Source organism: Callorhinchus milii, unplaced genomic scaffold (genome assembly GCF_018977255.1).
Source record: "Callorhinchus milii isolate IMCB2004 unplaced genomic scaffold, IMCB_Cmil_1.0 Scaffold1, whole genome shotgun sequence".
In the NCBI taxonomy this organism is placed as follows: domain Eukaryota; kingdom Metazoa; phylum Chordata; class Chondrichthyes; order Chimaeriformes; family Callorhinchidae; genus Callorhinchus; species Callorhinchus milii.
Genome location: NW_024704742.1, coordinates 80,286,521 through 80,309,616, shown reverse-complemented (window position 1 = coordinate 80,309,616; position 23,096 = coordinate 80,286,521). Strand labels below are relative to the sequence as shown.

The 23,096-nt window shown below is 45.7% G+C and overlaps 1 protein-coding gene across 1 annotated transcript; it reads right to left on the bottom strand.

Annotated features, from left to right (window-relative positions):
• Positions 1–9,466: 9,466 nt before the first annotated feature.
• On the bottom strand, positions 9,467–23,096 carry LOC103177716 (junctional adhesion molecule A). Its single transcript, XM_007892023.2, has 10 exons — positions 22,944–23,096; positions 16,641–16,706; positions 16,268–16,381; positions 15,710–15,856; positions 13,307–13,509; positions 13,084–13,186; positions 12,608–12,715; positions 11,253–11,265; positions 11,036–11,084; positions 9,467–10,776 (listed from the first exon to the last, which is right to left on the bottom strand). The coding sequence occupies exons 1-10, from the start codon at positions 22,993–22,995 to the stop codon at positions 10,741–10,743; spliced, it is 891 nt and encodes a 296-aa protein (XP_007890214.1). The 5' UTR covers positions 22,996–23,096; the 3' UTR covers positions 9,467–10,740.

Below are 23,096 nucleotides of genomic sequence, written 5' to 3'. Positions count from 1 at the left end.
TGGTGTGACGTCCTCAAGGTCACTAGCTCACTGATATTCAGTACCAAGGCTAACTTGAGCAAAGTACTGGAAAAATATGGGCATACTTAAGGAAAGTTTCAACATCCTTTGAATGAGTTGATAAACTAAGGACTACTCTGCTTAATCAAGTGGTGATTAAAGATCCCATGGCTCTATTCAAAAAAAGAAGGGAGTTTCTCCCAGTGTTCTGACCAACAATCCTCCAATAAAATTGATCACTCACTTTATGGGCGTTTGTGACATATTGCTGTGTAGAAATTGGCTGTCGGATTCGCCCACTAAACAAACAGCCATTGCAGTTTACACTACATCCTGTGAAGCACTTTGAAACATCCTGGTGAGAAAGGCACTATAACAAAATAAAAATTATTATTATTGTTATATTACTGTTTAAATAACTCTGCAGAGGCAGTTTCTAAATGGATTTCAGTGATGTATCACACAGACCAATAACACTGTCACTTGAAATATGAATGGATGGTACTTTTCTTAGTATGTTTGAACTTCCTAAATTAGTACTTTTTGCAGGAGTTTGATATTCTGTTCACCAGGTATTATGTCAAGCCATTTCTGAATAGTCTTATTAACAATCCCACTTGTGTCAATGATTATTGGAACTATGTTTGTTTTACATTGGCACATTCAATTTGTAGATCGATTTATTTTCTGATATTCTCTAGTTCCTTTTCTTAGGTTATAATCATTTGGGTATAGCCACATCGATAATACTACATGTACAATCTATTTGGTACTTTATAATAATGCCTGGTTTGTTACAGATTACTGTTCTATTTACATGTACTTGTGAATTCCAGATTATTGTGATGTTATTTTTGAATGTCGCTTTGCTGGTTGATATTCATACCAGTTGTTCCTCCAATAAAATTGATCACTCACTTCATGGCTGTCTGTGGGATATTGCTCTATATAAATCAATATCAAATAATTTCTATCAATATCAATTAATAATAATTATTATTACATGTAGTCTGCCAAATCAATTGTTTGTTTTCTGCAAAGACAGCAGTGTGTATGTGTGTGTGTACCATCCTCCTGATCACGCCATCCTCCACCGCCTTTCCTCCGTCATCCACCTCAGTGCGACAGCACTCGCCTGGTTCGAGTCCTATCTCACGAACTGCCAGCAGTACATCTGCACAAATGGCTTTAACTTCCGCTCTCACCTGGTTACCTGCGGGGTACCCCAAGGATCCATCGTTGGCCCCATCCTCTTTCTGATCTACATGCTCCCTCTTGGGGATGTCATCTGCAGACATGTATGCGGACCACACCCAATTCTATTTTTCCACCTCTCTTTGTGACCCCCAGTCCCCTGATGTTCTGTTATCCTGCCTGCCAGACCTCAGGAGCTGGATGAGCATGAATTTCCTTCAGCTGAACATTGACAAGATGGAAGTCATACTCTTTGGCTCTCATCAATATCTTAAATCACATAGTTCTCATCTCCTCCACCTACCTGATCTCTCCCTAAAACTCTCTCAACGCGTACGCAACCTAGGCGTCAGGTTTGACCCCCAATTATCCTTTCTCCCCCACAACAACAACAAGAAGATTCCATTTATAGAGTGCCTTTCACGTCGGGAGGACATCCCAAGGCGCTGTACAGTTGGGTCAGGACCCGAGCTGGGGGGAAATGGTCAGGGTGAGGGGAGGGAAGGGAGGGAGCGAGGAGGGGGTAGAGAGTCGAGAGGGGAGCAGAAGGCACGGTCAAAGAGAAAGGTCTTGAGACTGGCCTTGAAGGAGGAAAGGGAGGAGGCGGCGAAGGCACTGGGGGATAGAGTTCCAGAGCCTAGGGGCTGAGAGGCTGAAGGCCCGGCCACCGATGGTAGGGCGGTTGGGGCGGGGGATGTGGAGCAGAACGGAGCCAGAGGAACGGAGGGTACGGGTTGATAGTAGGATAGTAGGTCAGAGATAGTAGGTCAGAGAGGTAGGAGGGAGCAAGGCCGTGAATGGCCTTGTAGGTGAGGATGAGGATCTTGAATTCGATCCTCTGGGGGATGGGGAGCCAGTGTAGGCGAGCGAGGGTGGGAGTGATGTGGTCCCGAAGCCTGGTGCGGGACAGTACACGAGCTGCAGAGTTCTGAATGACCTGCAGCTTGTGGAGGGAGGTGGCGGGAAGGCCGGCGAGGAGAGAGTTCCCATAGTCCAGCCTTGAGGTGATAAAGGCATAGACCAGGGTTTCAGCAGCGTGAGGGGTGAGGTAGTGTCGTAGTCTGGCGATATTCCGGAGGTGATGGAAGGCGGTGCCAGTTGTGGCGCGGATATGAGGGAGAAAGGACAGCTCAGGGTCGAACAGAACCCGAGGTTCCTGACTGGCTTTGAGAGGTGGAGAGTGCAGCCTTGGATGCTGATGCTGTCAGCGCCTGAGGTGTGGAGGCGCTGACGTGAGCCAATCAGGAGGGCCTCAGTTTTGCGCACGTTGAGCTGAAGAAAGTTGTATCTCGTCCAGGACTCGATGTCGGACAGGCAGCTGTCAGGACATTGGTGGTCGTGGAGTTGAGGGTAGAGGAGGAAAGGTAGAGTTGGGTGTCATCCGCATACATGTGGAAGTTAACCCCATGTCTGCGGATGATGTCACCAGGGGGGAGCATATAGAGGGTGAAGAGGAGGGGACTGAGGTCGTATGGTCCCTCACCAGCACCGTTTTCTTCCACCTCCGACGTATCAACAGTCTCCGCTAATATCTCACTTCAAAAGCCACTTTGATACCCTCGCCCATGCCTTTGTCACCTCTCGGCTGGACTATTCTAATGCCCTCCTCGCCGTTCTCCCCTCCACTACCATCCATAAAATCCAAGTCATACAAAATTCTGCCACCCGCATTCTTACCTGCTCCAAACTCCGATGCCCGATTACCCCAGTACTTGTCGGACTGCACTGGCTGCCTGTCCCAGAGAGGATCGACTTCAAGATGCTCACCCTTGTCTTCAAATTCCTTCACTCCTCTGCAGCCCCCTACCTCTCTGATCTCCTCTCTCCTCACAACAGTGCCTATTGCCTTTGTTTCACCGGGTCTGGCCTCTTCCTTGTCCCGAGTCCTCCGCTCCACCCTCCATGGCTGTGCTTTCAGCCACTACGCCCGATGCTCTGGAACTCCCTTCCTCACTCCTTTCGCCTCACCCCCGCTCTTCCCACTTACAGGTCTCGGCTGAAGACCTTTCTTTTCGACCATGCTTTGGATCACCTTCCTCCCCCTCCTCCTGGCTCGGCCCAGGGATCCATTACTGTGAAGCACTCTGAGATGCCGTCTGCTGTGGAGGGTGCTATATAAATCCAAGTTGTGTGTGTATTTGGGGTGGGGTGTGTTAAAGAAAGGAAAATTCAGTCAGAGTTTTTCTCTTAATTAAAACACTGCATGTGAGTCAACACCAGATGACGGTAGTTAGATTTGACCACAATGCTCACAAGTTTAATCCCATCATGTTACTCACTGTCTAGGTTAACACACACCACCTGGTTGAGGGTGCCTTGTCAATGTGGTACCATATGCCAACAAAGAGTCAATGTGCTCAGATTAAGAGAAGTGGAGGTAACCACTGTGAGATGGCCAGCACAGCTGAAATAAATGTACATAATAAATATCTAATGTCAACATCTGATCCCAGTACAGATTAATGGAACCTGGCAATTGAAGGCTAGACTGAAGCAACTTTTAAAAAAATCATTAAACCTTCTTTATATACATTTCCGTTACATGTCTAGTACTGAATTAAACTGGATAAATAATATCAGCAGAACTTTAAAACATTTTCTATTCCTCTCTGAATGAAGTTGAAAGCTTTAAACCTGATCTTAAGAAAATACACAACTAGAAATTATTCTTGTGTCGTCTAGGAGAATTCAAATGCAGAAACAAAATAGCATGGATAACATCAATGGGAAGTGGATCTGTATTTCAGCTGATGGGCCAAAACCCCTTCACTGCTCTCGAAGAAAACTGTTAATTTGGGAACTGAGGGAATACTTTCAAAGAGGCAAAATAACATTAGTGTGTCCAAAGGCAGAGATTGCTCACTGACCTAGTGATAAAATACAGGGGCTGTTTTAGTTACTGTACCAGAAAAGTGATGCTGTGACTCAATAGACTGAATGATGATACAGGCCCAGTTCCCTAATATTGAAATAAATTAGAGGCACAGATTTTATGATACGTTTGCCTGCCAGATTCAACTGGACATTAGATGAAATTGAATGGGGATTAAGAGAATGATGCAAAAGAATTTGTGAGGTTGGAAACACAAGGTGACTATGTGTAAAATCACAGCATAAAGAAGTTTCCAAACATGGGCCACATTTCCTAAATCCAGTTAAAGTATAACATTTGTTTAGAATTTGTCACCATTGGAGCCATGCAGATTTATTTTTTGCAGAGTGGGGTGGTTTCATTCCTCGTTTAGATGCTAGGTAAATCTTCATCTTGTGTTCAAGATCCTCGTCCTCATTTTTAAAGCTCTCCACAGTCTTGCCCCACCCTATCTCTGTGACCTGCTAAAATCCTACTAAACTGCCTGCTTCCTCTGTGCGGTAGGCAATGATCCATTTCACATCCCCCTCTCTGCCCATTCTACCATCGGCAGTCGGGCCTTCAGTCTTTCTGCCCCAACTCTCTGGAACTCAACCAGAGTTCTTTTGGCTCACCCAGTCTCTTGCCTCCTTCAAGGTCAATATCAAGATGTTGCTTTTTGACTGCATTCGGTCATCTTCCCACCACTCTTGAATCCAAGCCGCAGCTCATGTGGAAACCCTTCACCGACCAACGATTTGAGACGTCCTCCGAACACCTAAGGTGCTATATAAATGCAATTTGCTATTGTTGTTGTACTCTACTAGGCAAAGGCTTATAGCCAGTTTGTTGTTGTCAAGACTCAAAAGAGTGAACATGAAAAATGACTTTTAGTTTCTGGAGAAGTTACTAATAAAATATTGTATTTAGAGTTCAAATTCACATTTTTATATATTGTGTTATTTCTAATTTGAAGGAAAAGCCTGAGGAGTTGCTATCACTAAGAGGCAATGATGGTCTGAACTGTTCCTGGAGTCCAAGTTTGTGAACACACACAATCATATCCTGGAGTAAAATCCAACTTGATTGATCTGCAGAGTTAAGCAGCTGTTGCTCAAGCTCCGCACTTCTAACTAATGGAACCATCGCTCAATGGGAAGGGATTGGGTCCGAGCTGTGGGTAGGAATATTATAGCAGCCTCTCATACTGCCCATCAAGGATAACCTTGCTGCCCATCAGGAAGCTCGCAGGGAGTTCCTGGTACTTGTCATCCACCTAATAAGGTACTGGTTGGTCATTCACTTGTCACCCACCTAGTGAATGACTAACCAGTGACTGTCCGCCCTGGGGGAGTAAGTGGGGTCTCCTTGAAGCTGAACGGTTTCCCAGGTGACATGTTTAACAATGGAATGGCAGAATCAAGCCCACCATATGTGGCAGTCTCAGTTGTCGAGTTCCTGAGCCCATCTGGTCTGCAGCCCTCCAGGGCACTGCTGATGACAGCCCAGCCAACCTGGCTCATTGGCAGGACTTGGAAGGACAGACCAATCGCTGGATCTGCTCCTGTTATTCTTACAAGCCAAGACTACACTTTGGTAGTCCTAGCTTAACAAGCAGCAGGATAACTTTCCAGATAGTGCTATCAATAGCAAACTATGTGGTCTTAACTGGTGAAACTGCAGCACACACTCTTGGGTCCCCAAGAGTTGGCTCTTGGCAACCTGCGCCTAATACTTTCTGGAATTAGGAAAATAATACGCATCCTTCCAGTGAGAGTGTGCATTCCATTCTAATCAATATTTCTGGATTTTTCATGTGTAGGTAGGATGCATGGAACTCTCAGTTTAGTTTTGATACTCTTAAGCATGGTTTTCAGCATGTGTCAAGAGATTCAGCTGACCAAAAAAACAGCTCTGGACTGAACCAATCTATTGTGTTTTCTTCAACTTGCATTCTGAGTCATGCTTCTGCATTTAAAATACTTTTTATCTGCTATGTGAGTAAAGGATTGAGCATTGTGTTTATTTAATATTAGCTTGGGCATTTGTTTAAAATCTTAATCAATCTGGAAAATAAACATAATACATTTTAGCGTGAATCCTGTTGATATTATTTTCGATTTCCAAAATATAATTGAAGGTGTAGCAGGGGATTATATTTGATTCAATAATATCCATCTGTTTATATGATGGGATTTCTCATAACATAATGAAAACATTGCCATCGTTATCACTCAGCATATGATGGGCCTTTGTTAACAACAACAAAATTACATTTGCATAGCGCCTTTTACGTCAGGAGGACATTAATTGTTGGACTGGAGGCTATACCGTCTGTAACAACTGATAGGAAAAAAGGCTCCATCAATATCAAAGGCACCATGGTTTGCTTATGGGACAGATGGTCCAGCCTATTCCTATCTAAATAGGAATCAGTGCATTTGAGCCAATTATTGTAACATAGCTCTAACCCTGTTCACAAGTAAATGCTATCACTAAAGACAAAAGGAAATTAGGAAGATACTGGTACCAATAGAATTTATTGTCCAAGGTTGAATTATTTTGTTATTCCCGAAAGACGATGCAGTGCCTGAAGAGATTTAAACTGACTAACCCATGTGGGAAATTGCAAAGTGAGCACTAATGTTTCTCTGTAATTTTGTGTTCATTACCTGGTACCCATGAAAATGACAGCAGCAATCAATGTTTTTGCTATTGGCTTCTTCCAGGCAAAACATCTGGATCCATGCATGTCCGTTTCATTCCATCTGAACCCTTTACATTTCAAAGTTTCAGAACAGTTCAAACATTCCACGCTTAGCTTGTCAGCAACAGTGAATACAGACTCAAGAGCGTGACTAATAACTAGTTTACCTGCAAATCCTTCTAAACCAAGATCTAAAGCGCCAAGATCTATAGGTATTGAACATTACTGATGTCTTGACAGGTTGGCCAATGCAGTTCAATATGCCAAATACGCATGCCATACTTAGTATTGCAAAGCATTACCACTAAGCATGATTGCACCTTAACCATTAAGCCCACTAAATTATAGCGGTCTGTCATAATGCAACCAAAGCATTTAAGTACAATTTATTCCTGACTCATTTTTCTGAAGTGGCTTAACCTCATTGTAAAAGATTTGTAAAGCATCATTTTTCTAAGGATTGAGTCACAAAAGAACCACCAATTGAAATTAACATGGCTAACTACATTAAAAAGACTTGTTGGGAGTACCAAGCCTGTCAACTGCAATAAAAAAGCTATTGAGTGATGCATCATGTAACATCTCACAACTTGACAATTTATCAAGGTTGGAGCTCGAGACCTCATTGGATTTAATATGGTACGGATCATACAAGATAAGGAATGACAGAAGTTGATCCCTGGCCTTTGCCAAGTTGAGATCATTATACAATAATATCTGCTGGAAGAGTTTATACATGAATGGTTAGTAAAGCAAAGATCGCTCATCAGAATCGCTTTCCAAGATGAATCACCAATTGACATTATAACCTACTAAGCAATTTGGGTGAGTCAGTTGAACATTTTCATTATACTTCTTTAAACTAACCTAAGTACCATATCCTTAATCTTTTTGCCCTAAAAATTAAGTTAATTAAGCTTGAAACTTTTATTCACAAACTATGTTCTTCCACCTCTTTGGAGATGATGTCAAGTTTAAAAAACATGGTGCTCATTGCCTGAAAACCAACTATAAAGCACAATTGTCCTGGCAACTAGTACACCAGGATAGATGTTTGAACCTGTATTTTATTGAAGTTATCCACACAATACAATTTTTTTCCAAATCAAATCTACAAGCTGGATTCAGATGTAATGTACCTATTTGTCACAAACCTCAAGGATCTAATACTACTCTATTTGTTTAACATTTCAGACCATTAGAAATGGGCAAATCCTTAAATCCAGCCTCAATTTGTTTTAAGCCAACTCAATTTTCTGAATGTTCTTTTATTTGCAGAAAATTGGCTTCAAAGTTAAGGCTAAATTCAACAAATTGTCAAATTCTGGATGCTCCAAAATACTCACGAGCAAAATTAGACCGAGGTGAAATTAATTTCTATCTCCAAGAGCTTGAGTACTCAGTCATTACAATGAATGTTTCTTGGAAGACTTCTTTCTGTTAAATGAGCTGAGATATTAATATTAAAGAATCCATTGCTGTTCACCCCTCCACCTCAATGGGTATGTTATTTATATGAAATTATTTTGCACCACTCAGCAATTACATAGAATGTATTCTTGTCTTGTATGCATTTTCTGATAAGTTTTTAGGAATGCTTGTTCCAGAATTACTTTTCGTGAAATTGTATATGTTGACTCTTGAACAGTCTATAAATTTTTTTGAATAAACAGTCATTAGGGCAGAGACTATTCCCACCCAGCTCCCATTAGCCCGGAAGCAAAAGCCCTAACGGGTAGGTGGTCCTAGTTGGACAAGCAGCGGGAAAGAATTCTATTATGAACTCATGCAATTTGGACCACATTATTCATACGTAAACTTGACTTAGATAGAGAAATGAGTCATGCAGTTGCTACATGCAATCACTTTACCTCTGGACTCTAATGGAAGCACCTCATTAGCTTGACTAATGCTCTTCAATGGAACGAGATTTATACGAGCATTTTAGCTAAAATACTGAGCTGCAATATCATTTACTGACCCCGACCTCCTTCATTAGTTATGATTTGACATACATGCTTTAGTCATTAGCATCGATATACAGTGATGATCTGAGGTTGATTCTGATTTGATTTAATTTAGAAAAGATTTATTAGCTGAGTTGTTGGCTAAACTATGAGTGCATACAGCTCATTATAACTTCAAACACTCTCAGTTAGCTCCTGGGTGCGATGGAAAGATGTAAAATAGCACAGACTAGAGCAACAAGGATCATCCCCCAATGGTAAGAGAATTGAGCTAGGAGCAACAATTAGACAAGTTAGGGAGGTTCTACCTTCAAAAGACACATTTCTGAGAGAACCTTATACAGATATGTACAATTTTAAATAGCTATAAGGAATCAAACTCAACTATTGCTTTCAGGTACACAGAATTTGAGAAAAGGCATAAATTCAGCATAGCAAAGGGTTTCAGAACAGATATCAGCAAGTATTGGAACCACAGAAATTTATAGCAGAGTGCAAGACCATTCAGTCCATTGTTTCTGTGCTGGCTATTAAATAGAGGAATTGATCCAGTCCTGCCTATTCCTCGTATTCCTTTTAGAATATCTACCTAGGTAATGGCTTGAAAGCTAATATGAATTCTGCATGGACAATCACGTTCAGAAAGGCAGTCTTAACTCTCTGTGTAAAAAAAATCCTCTTAATCTCCCTTTTTGCTTCCTTGCTAATTATCTTAATAGAGGATAATTAATGACCCAAGACACTGGACTTATTTAAGAAATTGTTTAATTCTGTATAGTAGTGTTGTGGGAAAGGAAATCAAATGTGGTGAAGGGGCTTCTTCATCCAAATTTGTGATGCAATATTAAAAATGAATCTCTCCAAAAAAAAACTGTCTGAACAAATCCTATCTGCAGGGCCAGAGTCTGAATTTTAGCATTAGGATGGGGTCAAGGCCAAGAATCACTTGACAAGAGCCAGGGTTTGGTTTATTGTATTCACTGTGAAGGGTTATGCTTTGGCAGAACAGTACTGTCACCTCTGGTTTTGCTCCTGTGGCAAAAGCAACATACTTGTTTGTAGAGAATGGAATTGTTTTGATGGTGACATAGAAACCGTTTCCACTTCTCACTGCTGTAACATGTCTGTGCTTTGTTGCCTCTCTAGGCAAAGGGAACACGTTAGGTCAGTGCATACTTCACCTGAGGTTAGCTCTGTGCTATGGAGTTGTGTTTGCTGGGCACTAACTCAATTCATAGCACGCTTGTGTCTGAGTCAGATGGCTGTGGGTTTAAGGCCTTTCTCCTGGTCATTCACTTCCTGGCTGTTCTTGGTATAGTGCTGCGCACAAGCTGGCTGTCATGTTTGCTCATGAATACAATCACTCCATTTTACAGTATATCTTGTGAAGAGTTTTGAGATATTCTTCTGACATGAAAGTTACTATATTAAATGGAAGAGTTATTAATATTAAATAGGATGGTCCTAAAGAGCAATGGAACTTAAAGGAGGCGAGGGAGGGGGTTGAGGTGAAAATTCTCTCGCATGGGAGTTCCAGAGAGTGAAGGCAGATAGACTGAAAGGCTTACTGCCAATGGTGGGGTATAGATTAGGCCAGAGAGAAAGAGAACAAAATACAAGAGCGATCCTACCCTAATTTGTGAGGTTAAATGCTCTACACCGATAATCCCTTCCTTCACATTTGACACCTGCTCTTCATCCATTCCTCTGTCCATCTACAGTATCTTAATCTTGGGCACAATTCTCTTTACACTGCACTTTATCAAACACCTTCCTAAAAATCCAAATGAACAACATCCTCTGCATTTCTTATTCACAGACAGAAAGACACACACCAGTCTCAAAGCGCCTCATAGAATATACTGTAAAACGTAGTGACTGCGTGCTTCATCGGCGAAACGCGGCAGCCAATTGCACACAGCAAGGTCCCAAAAACAGTTGTGAGGTGAATGAGTGCGAGAGAAGAGCGAGAAAGTGACAGAGGGAAAAAGATACACACACAGATCATGTTGTTCATATCCTTAGACGACAAATGAAGATTTCTGCTTAAAATCAGCCTGAAAAACAAAGAAAATGTGTAAGAGAGCAAGTGTGAGAGTGAATATGAGAAAGCGTATGAGGGAAAGTGAGACAGAGCGAGAGAGAGTGTGTGATGCACTGAGAATATGTATGAGAGTGTGTGAGAGAGTGTGTGGGAGAGTGAGTGAGACGGAGTGTGTGTGTGTGTGAGAGACATTGAGAGAGACAGTGTTTGTGCGTGAGTCAGAGCATGTGAGAGCGAGTGTGTTACACACTAATGTTATATTTCACACTCACATCGTCAGTAGTGTCTTCCGGAGGCTGGTGGTAAGAAACAGGTGGTTTTCTGTAAGAGAGAGAGAGAGAATGTGAGAAAGAGAGACTGAGAAAGAGAGACCAAGGGAAAGAATGAGAGAGAGTGAGAGAGAGGGAGAGAGAGAGAGAGAGAGAGAAAATGAGAGACAGAGAGAGAGAACAAGAGAGAGACAATGAGAAAAATAAAAATAGTACTTACGTATCTTTCTTTCCTGTTTGGGGGGGCAAAAAAGATCAGATTCAGAAACAAAAATTACATAAATCACTCTCGCCCCCACGCCCCCTCGTTCCCTCATGCCCCCTCTCACGCTTTCAGTCTCTCTCTATCCCTCTCAGTATCTCTCTCTCTTCGCTTTCAGTCTCTCTCACTTTCTGTCTCTCTCGCTCTCTCTCTCTCGCCCTCGTTCTTTCTCTCAGTCTCCCTCTCTCCCCTTTGAGCGAATGTTTCCACCAATTGTAAGTGCGGAGTTTAAGCAGCAACTGTTTGCCTCTCTGCAGGACGATCAAGGTGGATTCCAGGCCCTGAACATATGAACGTGTGATCATAAACTCGGACTCAAGGCAAAACATTCCAACAGCTGTCGCTCCAAGCCTCAGTGTTTCCTCATCAACTACCTGGCCTTCAGCATGGTGGGCAGACCTTTACAGGACAGCTTGTGAAGTGCCAGCCACCTTGATATTCTTGCAGACAGGATGCATGCCCGAGCCAAAAGGGGTGTGTGCCCGAGCTGTGGACAGGAAGCTGGTGGCAATGTTCTCACCATTTCATGCTGAGATATGTTGCCAATCGGGAAGCTCCCAGGGAATTCCCGGTATCTACCATCCACCTAGTGAGGGCTCAAACCTGTGCTTGTCGGATGTCGAACGACCAACTAATGACTATCCACCTGGTGGGATGGGATGGAGGTAAGCGTGGTTCAAGGTGACATGCCTGGCAACGGAATGTCGGAATTGAGCCAGCTCTCTGTGACAGTCCCGGGAGTCCGGTTGCTGAGCCAGACAGGTCCGCAATATTCCAGGGCACTGCTGATGACAGCACAGCCATCCTGGCTCATCCAACAGGACCTGGAAGGGCAGACCAATCACTGGGGGCAGGGAGTCAAACCACTCAGCTCCTGCTAACCCTGCAAGCTTACAAGAGTAACAGGTAGGGTGGTCCTAGCTGAACAAACAGCAAAAAAGCTTGTCGGACAGCTACATCAATGGCAAGCTGTATGGTTTTAGCTGGTTAGATTCCAGTACAACCCCAAACGCACACTCTGGGGTCCCCAAACCTTGGCTCTTGCCAACCTGCACCTACTCCTTTCCGGAATTGGGTAACTAGGATGGTCCCACCAGGGAGAGAGTGTGTATTCCATTCCAACAATCTATCTCTGGGAAGTCCATGTGTATTTGAGAAGCCTGGAAATCTCAGCTTGGTTTGGATACTCTTAAGCATGGTGACGTGATGGGTTTCCACACGTCAGACACCCGGCTGACCAAAAAAAGTCTCTCTCTCAGTCTTGGTGTCTCTCTCTCTCTCGGTTTCTTTCTCTTGGTCTTTCTTTCACTCACGTGGAAGATATCCTTTACGATATGCAAACCATATCCCGATTCCGATAAGAGCAATAATCAAGAGAGCAATAATTACTCCGGCCACAATCCCTCCTACATTGGTTTCATCTGTGGAGAGAGAGAGAGAGAGTGAGAGAGAGAGAGAGAGAGAACATGAGAAAGAGAGAGAGAGACTGTGTGAGAGTCTGAGTGCAAGAGAGAGTTTGAGTGTGAGAGGGAGAGAGTGAGAGATGGAGACAGAGGGACTGAGAGCGAGAGCGAGAGAGAGAACAAAAGAGACTAAGAGTATAAGAGAGAGAGTCAGAGAGACTGAGTGTGAGAGAGTGAGATATAATAATCCTTGCATTTAATAAAGTGCATTATCACATCGTTGAGACATCTCAGAGTGCTTCTTGGGATATAGTGACTGTTCTGTATGTGTGTGTGTGTGAGAGAGAGAGAGAGAGAGAAATAACTGAAAAGAGAGGTTAACTTACAAACATCCATTTTTTTAGCTTGGCTTCTCATTGCTGGTCCAACCCCGTTTGACGCTTCGCAATAATATTCCCCCACGTCAGACTTAGTGACGGGATTAAACAGCTGGAGAGAGAGAGAGAACAGTGTCAAACACACTCACACAAACGCACAGAGACTTGGGGTTGGGGTGGTCAGGATATGGATTGAGGAGCGAGAGCAAGATGGATAGAGACATGTACATACCAGGACACCGGTTTCTATGTTGAGAATGTAGGATGAGTTGTGAAACAAAGAGTTTCCAGCAGATTTAACAGGAATAGGTATTCCATTTCTGAACCACTTGTATTTGGACTTAGGGTATCCATGAGTCTCTGTACAACTCAGCTCTGCTGACCCTCCGTTGGTCACCGAGGTGGGCACGGAAATTTGCGGAACTTTAGGAGGAACTGAACACGGCAACCAAGAGTTAATATTAATAATATTAATAATAATGACAGAACAGTGTTAGATATAATCATAAACACTCTCTCATGCGCTCTCTCTCTCTTGCGTGCTCTCTTACTCACACTATAATAACAATAATAGTAATTCTTGCGTTTGACACAGTGCCTGATCACGCTGTTGAGGCGTCTTAAAGTGCTTCATGGATACACTGCAGAGTGTAGTGACTATGTGTTTTGTGGGCAAAATGTGGCAATATTTATTTAGTGTGAGAGCATGAGCGGGAGAGGATGGAGAGAATGAGAGACAGTTGGAGAGTGTGAGAGACAGATAGACAGTGTGAGAGACAAAGATAGAAGGAGTGTGAGAGATAATAATAATCCTTGCATTTGATACAGCACCTCATCACATCACTGAGGCATCTCAAAGTGGTTTCACGGAATATATTGAGAAGTGTAGTGACTGTGTGTTTTGTGGGAAAAGGTATAATAATAATGAAAATAATTGTCAACCAAGTGAATTAAACTATAATAATTATTAATTAATAATAATTAAAAACAAATTAAAATATTAATTGAATTAAAATTTATAATTAACACTGAATAAAAAATTAATTCAAATGAAAGTGAATACATAGTTCCTCTCTCTTTCTCCGTCTCTCTCATCCTCCCTCCCTCTCTTACACTCTCCCTCCCTTTTTTTCTCCCTCCGTCTCTATCTCATGCTCTATCTCCCTCCCTCTTTCTCTCATGCCCTCCATCTCACACTCTACCTCCATCTCTCTCTCCCTCACGCTCTCCCTCTCTCTCTCCCTCGCGCTCTCCCTCTCTCTCTCCCTCGCGCTCTCCCTCCCTTGCTCTCGTGCTCTCCTTCCCTCCCTCTTGCGCTCTCACTCTCCCTCCCTCGCTCTCACGCTCTCCCTCCCTCCTGCTCACTCTCTCGTGCTTTTCCTCCCTGCCGCTCTCTCTCTCACTCACTCTCCCTCCATCCCTCTTTCTCTCTCACTCTCCCTCCATCCCACCCCCCTCTCTCTCTCTCCCTCCCTCTCTCTTTCAGTCTCTCTCCCTCACTTTCTCTCACTCTCCCTCCATCCCTCTCTCCCTCCCTCCCTTTCTCTCACTCTCCCTCTCATGTTGTCCCTCCCTCTCTCGTGTTCTTCCTCCCTCTCTCACTCGCTCCTTCCCTCCCTATCTCATTCTCCCTGCCTCTCTGTTCCTCTCTCACTCTGTCACCCTCCCTCTCACGCTCCCTCCCTCTTTCTCATACTTTCCCTCCCTCCCTCCCACTCCCTCTTTCTGCCTCTCCCCCTCTCGCACTTTCCACCCACTCTCGCACTCTCCCTCTCTCTCGCACGATCTCTCTCACTCGCTTACTCTCTCCCTCCCTCCCACTTTCTCACTCCATCTCTCGTTCCCTCTTTCTTTCTCTCTCTCTCACTCTCTCCCTCCCTTTCTCTCGCGCTTTCCTTCCTGCCTGCTCTCACTTTCCCTCTCTCTCCATCTCTCTCACTCACTTTCCCTCCCTCTCTCCATCTCTCTTACTCTCCCTCTTTATCTCTCAGCCCCCCCTCCCCATCGCCCTCCCCTTCTCATGCTCTTCCTCCCTCTCTCTCTCTCTCTCTCTCACTCCTTCCCACCCTATCTCGCTCTCCCTGCCTGTCTCACCCTCTCGTGCCCTCCCAACCTCTCACTCCCTCCCTCCCTCCCTCCCTCTCGCACCCGTGCCCTCCCTCCCTCTCACGCGCTGCCTCCCTCCCCCTCTTGTGCACACTCGGTCTCTCTCTCTCACTAAAATAATAATCCTTACATTTGATATAGCGCCTTATCAAGTTGTCGAGACGTCTCAAAGTGCTTCACAGAATATACTGAAAAGTGTTGTGACTGTGATTTTTGTGGGAGAAACACAACAATATTTATTTAGTAAAAGAGAGAGACGGAGAGACAGAGAGTGATGGACACAGAGACAGACAGAGAGGGACAGACAGAGAGAGAGAGAGCTGGAGAGATACAAATATATAGATATCGAGAGACAGATAGATAATAATATAATCCTTGCATTTGACATAGCGCCTTATCACGTCGTCGAGCTGTCTCAAAGTGCTTCACAGGATACACCGTAAAGTGTAGTGACTGCATGTTTTGTGAGCGAAACGCTGCGGTCAATTTAGCAAAGCAGTGCCCCACAAACGGAGGTGAATAAATATACCTTCAATAATCACTTTAATGGTAACGGAATTAAATCCATTTCCAGTGGCCGCTGTGACCTCACACATATAATCTCCGCTATCACTGGGTTCAGCATTAGTTATACGCATTCCTTTGTCGTAAACTTCGAATCTTTCTCTGAATTTCTCTGTGGAGAGATAAAGTGTGAGAGAGAAGGAAGAATGTGAGACTGATTGAGAAGTGAGACGGGGAAAAAGTATGAGAATGAAAGACAGTGGGTGAGAGCAAGAAACAGTGAAAGAGGGAGAGTGTGTGTGTGTGTGTGTGTCAGAGTGTGAAAGCAAGATATGGAGAGAAAATGTTTCAGACAGAGAGGGAGACTGAGTGAGAGAGAGAGACAGAAAGAGAGTCTGAGAGCGACAGAGTGTGAGAGAGCTGGAGATAAAGAGAGACAGAGAGAGTGTGTGAGCAAGAGACGGGAGAGAGATTATGTGTGAGAGCGATAGACAGAGAGTGTGAGAGTGCTGGAGATGGTGAGAGAGAATGTGTGAGTGCGAGAAACGGAGAGAGTGTTTGAGAGAGAGAGAGAGAGACTCACCTGTTACTTGTTTTTCATAATATATCAATGTTGTTGATCCTTGCAAATCGCTTCTTTTCCACTCGATCCTCGGAGAATCGAAATCAGCCGTGTATGTGCAGCTTAGCTCCAGCGCTGGGACGAGAGAGAGTGTGCGTGAGTGAGGGAGAGAGAGACTAAAAGAGAACAAGTGTGAGACAGAGAGAGAGAGAGAGAGAGACAGAGAGAGACTGTAAGGCTGAGAGAGAGATAGAGTGTGTGAGAGAGACTCAGAGCGAGAAGAGAGACAAAGAAATGAGAGGGCAGAGAGCGAGAGAGAGAAGAGAAAGTATGAGAGACAGATAGAGAAAGTATGAGAGATAGATGAGGAGAGGGAGATGGGTTTGTTACTCACATTTTCCTGGTTGGGAGCGAACCACTGAATTAGCTGTCGAAACTTCATATCCCAACGCAGGATGAACTGTAGATATAACAAGAATTATTACTTATGTTTCTATCCATCTCTCTCTCACACCTTAATCCATCCACGGACTTACTCAAGTCTCTATCCATCTCACACTAAATCCATGTTTCAATGTAAAGTGTAGTGACTGTGTGTTTAATGTTGTTTTATCTGTCAGCCAGGACACTGGGAGAGAAAGAGAATCTCCCTTCTCTAACCCCACCATGACAGATCTCTAACCTACATCCTGAACAGAGGCCAAGCGCGCGAGTGCGAGACGGGGAGTGGGAGAGGCCGAGGGCGGCGGGGCGAGGCTGAGGGGGGTGGGGCGAGGGGGAGGCCGAGGGGGAGAGTGGGGGAATGGGGTTAGAGTAGAGAGCAGCAGTGTGGGGCAAGCTAGCAACAGCAAACACACAATAGTTGGAACAGAGAGTTGTTTGTGAGATAGTGTGTGTGAGAGAGAGACAGACAGACTAAGAGGGACAGAGAGAGGGCGGGCAATGGGGTTAGAGAAGAGAGTAACAATGTGGGGGGAGCAAGCACCTGCATAGCAAACAACAACAACTTGCACTTGTATAGTGCCCTCCGTGCAGGGTAGCATAATAATTATGCATTATTATAATAATCCTTGCATTTGATATAGCACTTTTCATGTCTTCTCGACGTCTCAAAGCGCTTCACAGAATAGACTGTAAAGTGAATTGTGGAGGGAACGCGGCAGCCAATTGCACACAGCAGTGTCCCACAAAGAGTCGTGGATTGAAATGACCAATTGAATATTGTTTTGTTTTCTTGAGGGATTATTATCAGGTGTGTGGAGTAAGGAAACTTGCCCAAGGTTTCAACCTGCCGGGAATCGAACCCAGGTCTCTCGCTTGCAAAACAAGTGCTCTTACCACTGAGCTACAGGACTCCACAGAGCTAAACAGTGGCGCTCGAACCGGAGCGTAGGTTGCGCACTGGTTCAGTGAGTCTGAAGGAGAGTCCAGGGAGGTTCAGGAGTTTAGATTCAAAGGAGTGAAGACATTGATGGGAGCCAAGGAGTATGGCTTCCGTCTTGTCAACATTAAGCTGCAGGAAGTTTGCACTCATCCAGGCCTTGATGTCTGCCAGACAAGCTGATAGAACATCAGCGGACCTGGAGTCAATGCTGGAGGAGGCAAAGTAGATTTGCGTGTCACCCACATACATGTGGAAGCTTACCTCGTGTCTGCGGATGATATCATCTAGATGGAGCATATAGATGAGGAAAAGAAGAGGGCCGAGGATGGAGCCCTCAGATACCCCGCAGGTGACCGGTCAGGGGCAGGAGGAGAAACCATTTGCTGAGATGAAATGGAGGAGGTTGGTTAAATAGGACTCGAACCATGCGAGTCCCACTAAAGTAGATGAGGGAGGAGAGACGGAAGAGGAGGAGGATGGTGTGGTTGTCTATGTCAAACGCGGCAGAGAGACCCAGGAGGCAGAGGGAGCCCTGGTCACAGATAGAGAGAATGTCATTTGTGACTTTGACAAACATTGTCTGTGCTGTGGGCAGCGTGAAAACCAGACTGCAAGGGCTCGAGGAGGGAGAGGTGTGACAGAAGTTGACCTGCAACAATGCGTTCCAGAACTTTGGCAAGAAAAGTTAGGTTGGAGATGGGATGGTGGTGTGAGAGATTAGAGGGATCGAGGTTGGGTTTTTTGAGGAGGGGTTTGATGACAGCGGTTTTCAGCGAGAGTGGAACAGAGACTGAGGAGAGAGACTGGTTGAACGTGTCAGTCAGCAGGGGGAAGAGGAGGGGGAGTTGAGTGACCACCAGCTGGGTGGGGAGGGGCTCAAAGTAGCAGGTAGTGAACTTCACCCAGGTGATTGTGGTTGAGAGGGAGGAGGGAGAAATGGTGGCAAATGAGTGTAAGGAGGGGGTAGTGGCAGGAGCCATGGCAGAGGGAAAAGGCGGCGTGGATGGTCTGGGTGGGGTGGGAGGAAGAGTACAATGCAGCCAAGTAGATGTTTTCAATTTTTCAGGTGAAAAAATCGAGCACTTCTTCGAACTCTCTAACCGCTACGTTGGAGTCCTCTGAACTCCTCTCCCTCTGGCCTTCATCCCTCACTGACCCCTCTTCTGCTCTCACCCTCCTCCACAACGCCCTCTCCTCCACACTCGACACTCTTGCCCCCATCATCTCCCGTACTGTCTCTTACTCTCACTCCTCTCCCTGGTTCACCACCCACCTCCGCTCACTGAAGACCCAGGTGCGGGCCGGTGAATGCACCTGCCTCAAATCTGGCCCAATGGTCCACCGGCAAATCTGGCTGGACCTCCTCAAAACTTACTGCTCCACTCTAGCCTCGGCCAAGTCGTCCTTCTACTGCAGGATAATCCGCACAGGTCATCTCCTCCAACCTTCACAGTGAGGAGATGCTGGATTTCCTTGAATCGCAAATCAAGGGAATCTGCTCGGCAGTCACTGCCCCTCCAACTTCCATCCACCCCCGCACCCCTTCCCTCCCAAACTCCGACTCCTACCCATCCCCCCCACACACCTTCAAACCCGTTTCCCCACCCTCTGTCACCAACCTCATCCTGTCCTTGAAACCCACCACTTGCTCCCTGGACCCCATCCCCACTCCATTCCTTATCTCCCAGCTCCACCTCCTTGCCCCACTTCTGACAGACACCATTAACCTGTCCCTCTCCTCTGGCTCTGTTCCCATTCCCCTCAAAACTGCCACCATCACTCCCATATTGAAAAAACCCTCCCTTGATGCACCGCAGCTACCAAGCTACCGGCCCATCTCCAACCTTCCCTTCCTGTCCAAGATTCGCGAAAGAGTCGTCGCCTCCCAGCTGCGCTCTTTCCTCTCCACCCATTCACTATTTGAACCCCTCCAGTTGGGTTTCCGTGCTGCCCATAGCACAGAAACCGCCCTGATCAAGGTCACTAATGACATCTTGACCATCTGCGACCTGGGCTCCCTCTGCCTCCTCGTCCTCCTCGACCTATCGGCCGCATTCGATACGGTCGACCACACTATCCTCCTCCACCACTTGTCCTCCCACCTCAATCTTCAAGGTCGTACCTCTCCCACCGTCTCCATTTTGTTTCCACTAACGGCTTTTCCTCCAGCCCCCGCACTGTCTTGTGTGGTGTCCCTCAGGGCTCTGTCCTCGGTCCCCTCCTCCTCACCCTCTATATGCTCCCCCTTGGAGGGCCAGAGGGAGTGGATGTCCAAGGAAGAGAGGGAATTTATGAGGGGCTCAGGTGGAAGCTTTTTCCAGAGGTGGAAAATAATGTTGGAGGGCTTGGAAGAGGGGAGGGGTCTGCGGGAGGAGAGGGAGATGACAAAGTGGTCTGAGATGGCCTTGTCCATGATAGACAGGTTGGAAATGTCAAGGCCATTTGTGATAACTGGGTCGAGGGAATGGCCATGGTTGTGGGCCGGCGACTTGATGTGGAGGGTGAGGTTTAAGGAGGAGAGGAGGTCAGTGAAATCTGAGGAGGTGGTGCAAGGGGAGTTTAGGTGGAGATCAAAATCACCCATTATGAGCATGTGTTTAGGTCAGAGGGATCGGGATGAGAGGAGATATCAGTGAGGAAGGAGCCAGGAGGTTTGAGGGAGGGGTGGCAGTAAACTAGGAAGATTTTGAGGGAGAGAGAGGAGGGATGGTAGAGGGTGAGGTGCTCAAAGAAGGAGAAACAGCTAGAGGAATAGTGGGATAGACCAAGGGAAGCTTGGAAGTTGAGGGCCACCCCGCCACCATGTTAGTTGAGGCAGAGGGTGTGGGGAAAAGTGTAGCCAGGAGGGGAGGCTGCAACGAAGTTGATAGGATCACTGGGGGAAAGAGTCAGGTTTCTGTAAGCCCAAGAATATCAATGTGCTCATCCAGAATGAGGTCATGGATAGTAAGGGCTTTGTTAGAGAGGGAGCGGACATTTTGGAGGGAAATGCAGATAGTTTTGCTGGTGGGGGTGGGTGATGGAGGGAGTAGTATAGAGAGGATTTGACGCGATGGGGCAGAAGTGACCATGGAGTTCGAGGATGGGGAGAATTGGAGAGGGTATGGATAGGGGAGGGGGAAGGGGTGTTTGCCTTTTGAAGGCGGTTGCTGTGGAGAGAGTGAGCGATGGGACAGTTGGGGCGGCTGCTCTTGGACAACCAACACCGGGAGCCACAATGTGCCTGGCGGAGGATGCTCAGGCTGGAGCAGAGCGAGGTAATGGTGGGGTCCAGGAGAGAAGAAGGAGGGCGGTGGGAGAGAAGGACAGAGCGGGAGTAGCGGAATGCGGGGATGGGAGCAGGAACATTTTCAGGGGGAGCGGCTCGGGTTGGAGCGGCAGCCAAAACACGCACACAGAGACTGGGAGCGAGCGATCAGCGAGGCAGCATCAGACTGCGAGCTACGGGAGACTGTGTGTGTTGGGTGGTGGTTACACAACGAGGGAAGCGAGAGAGAAATAGAGAGAATGAGTGTAAGCTTTGACACAAACAAGGCAGAGATTAAGGCGTGGACTGGGTGATTAGTTACTGATTAACTTGTGAAAAACTGGTTTAACCAGACTCTCTCTCTCTCTCTCATTCTGCCTCTCCCTCTATTTCTTTTCCCCTCTCTCTTCCTGTCTCTCACTTTCTTTGTCTCTCTCTCTCCCTCCCTTCCTCTCTCTGCCTTCCTCCCCCTCTCTTTCTCCCTCCGCCCCGAAACTATTTATGGAGAAGTGAAACCACAACATGGAGAGAGAAACTCCCTTTATTTTTTCGAAACCAGGAGAGAAACTGCCTTCTCTTTTCGAAAGCGAGAGAGCGAGAGAGAAAAACAGAATGAAGTAGAGCGACAAAGAAAGAAACTCCCTTGCGTTTTCGAAAGTGAGAGAGACAGAGAGAGCAAGAGAGAAAAACAGACAGAAAGAAAGCAACGAAGAAAGACAGAAAGAGAAACTCCCATGTCTTCCAAGAGAGAGAAATCCTCTTCTCTTTTAGAGAGAGTTAGAGGTCACCTTTGCCCGCTTTGCACTTACTTCCTTAATTTCTGTCTGTCTCTCTGAGAAAACCTCAAAATAATATTTTAGGTTAATGCAAATTAAGCTCTCTCTCAGTCTGTGTGTGTGTCTCAGTCTCTGTGTGTGTGTATGTGTCAACAACAACAAAATTACATTTGTATAAGACCTTTCACGACAAGAGGACATCCCAAGGCCCTGGACAGACAGAGTTAGGTTAATGCAAATTAAACTCTCTCTCTGTTTATATGTGTGTCTCAGTCTGTGTGTGTGTGTGTGTGTCTCTCTCTCTCTCAGTCTGTGTGTGTGTGTGTCTCTCTCAGTCTGTATGTGTGTGTCTCTCTCAGTCTGTGTGTGTGTGTGTGTATCTCTCTCTCAGTCTGTATGTGTGTGTCTCTCTCAGTCTGTGTGTGTGTGTCCAAGTCTGTGTGTGCGTGTCTCTCAGTCTGTGTGTATCTCAGTCTGTGTGTGTGTGTCTCTCTCAGTCTGTCTGTGTATGTGTCCCAGTCTGTGTGTGTGTGTCTCTCCCAGTCTGTGTGTGTATGTCTCAGTCTGTGTGTGTGTCTCTCTCAGTCTGTCTGTGTATGTGTCCCAGTCTGTGTGTGTGTCTCTCCCAGTCTGTGTGTGTATGTCTCAGTCTGTGTGCGTGTCTCTCTCAGTCTGTCTGTGTGTGTCTCTCAGTCTGTGTGTGTGTCTCTCAGTCTGTCTGTGTGTGTCTCTCAGTCTGTGTGTGTGTGTGTGTCTCAGTCTGTGTGTGTGTGTGTGTCTCAGTCTGTGTGTGTTTGTGTCTCAGTCTGTGTGTGTGTGTCTCTCAGTCTGTATGTGTGTCTCTCAGTCTGTATGTGTGTCTCTCAGTCTGTATGTGTGTGTGTCTCTGTATGTGTGTGTCTCAGTCTGTATGTGTGTGTCTCAGTCTGTATGTGTGTGTGTCTCTGTATGTGTGTCTCTCAGTCTGTATGTGTGTGTGTGACTCTCAGTCTGTATGTGTGTGTCTCTCAGTCTGTATGTGTGTCTCTCAGTCTGTATGTGTGTGTGTGACTCTCAGTCTGTATGTGTGTGTCTCTCAGTCTGTATGTGTGTGTCTCTCAGTCTGTATGTGTGTGTCTCTCAGTCTGTATGTGTGTGTCTCTCAGTCTGTATGTGTGTGTCTCTCAGTCTGTATGTGCGTGTCTCTCAGTCTGTATGTGTGTGTGTCTCTCAATCTGTATGTGTGTGTGTCTCTCAGTCTGTATGTGTGTATCAGAGGGGAGTACATCAGTATATATAACATACACTAACCTGTTAGACAGATGATGGACAAGCTCACACACAGTAACTTCACACCCTCCATATCCTCCTCAGTCCGGCTCACTCTAAAATAGAGACTCACACTCACTAACACACTCACTCACACCTGCACAGGTATGTATCCCTCCGCAAGCTAGCCCCTCC

Coding starts and splice junctions, on each gene's coding strand:
- LOC103177716 (XM_007892023.2), bottom strand. CDS start 22,995: ATGGAGGGTGTGAAGTTACTGTGTGTGAGCTTGTCCATCATCTGTCTA. Junction 13,510..15,709: donor CATTAAAGTGATTATTGAAG/GTATATTTATTC, acceptor TGCCGTGTTCAG/TTCCTCCTAAAGTTCCGCAA. Junction 13,187..13,306: donor ACATAGAAACCGGTGTCCTG/GTATGTACATGT, acceptor CTCTCTCTCCAG/CTGTTTAATCCCGTCACTAA.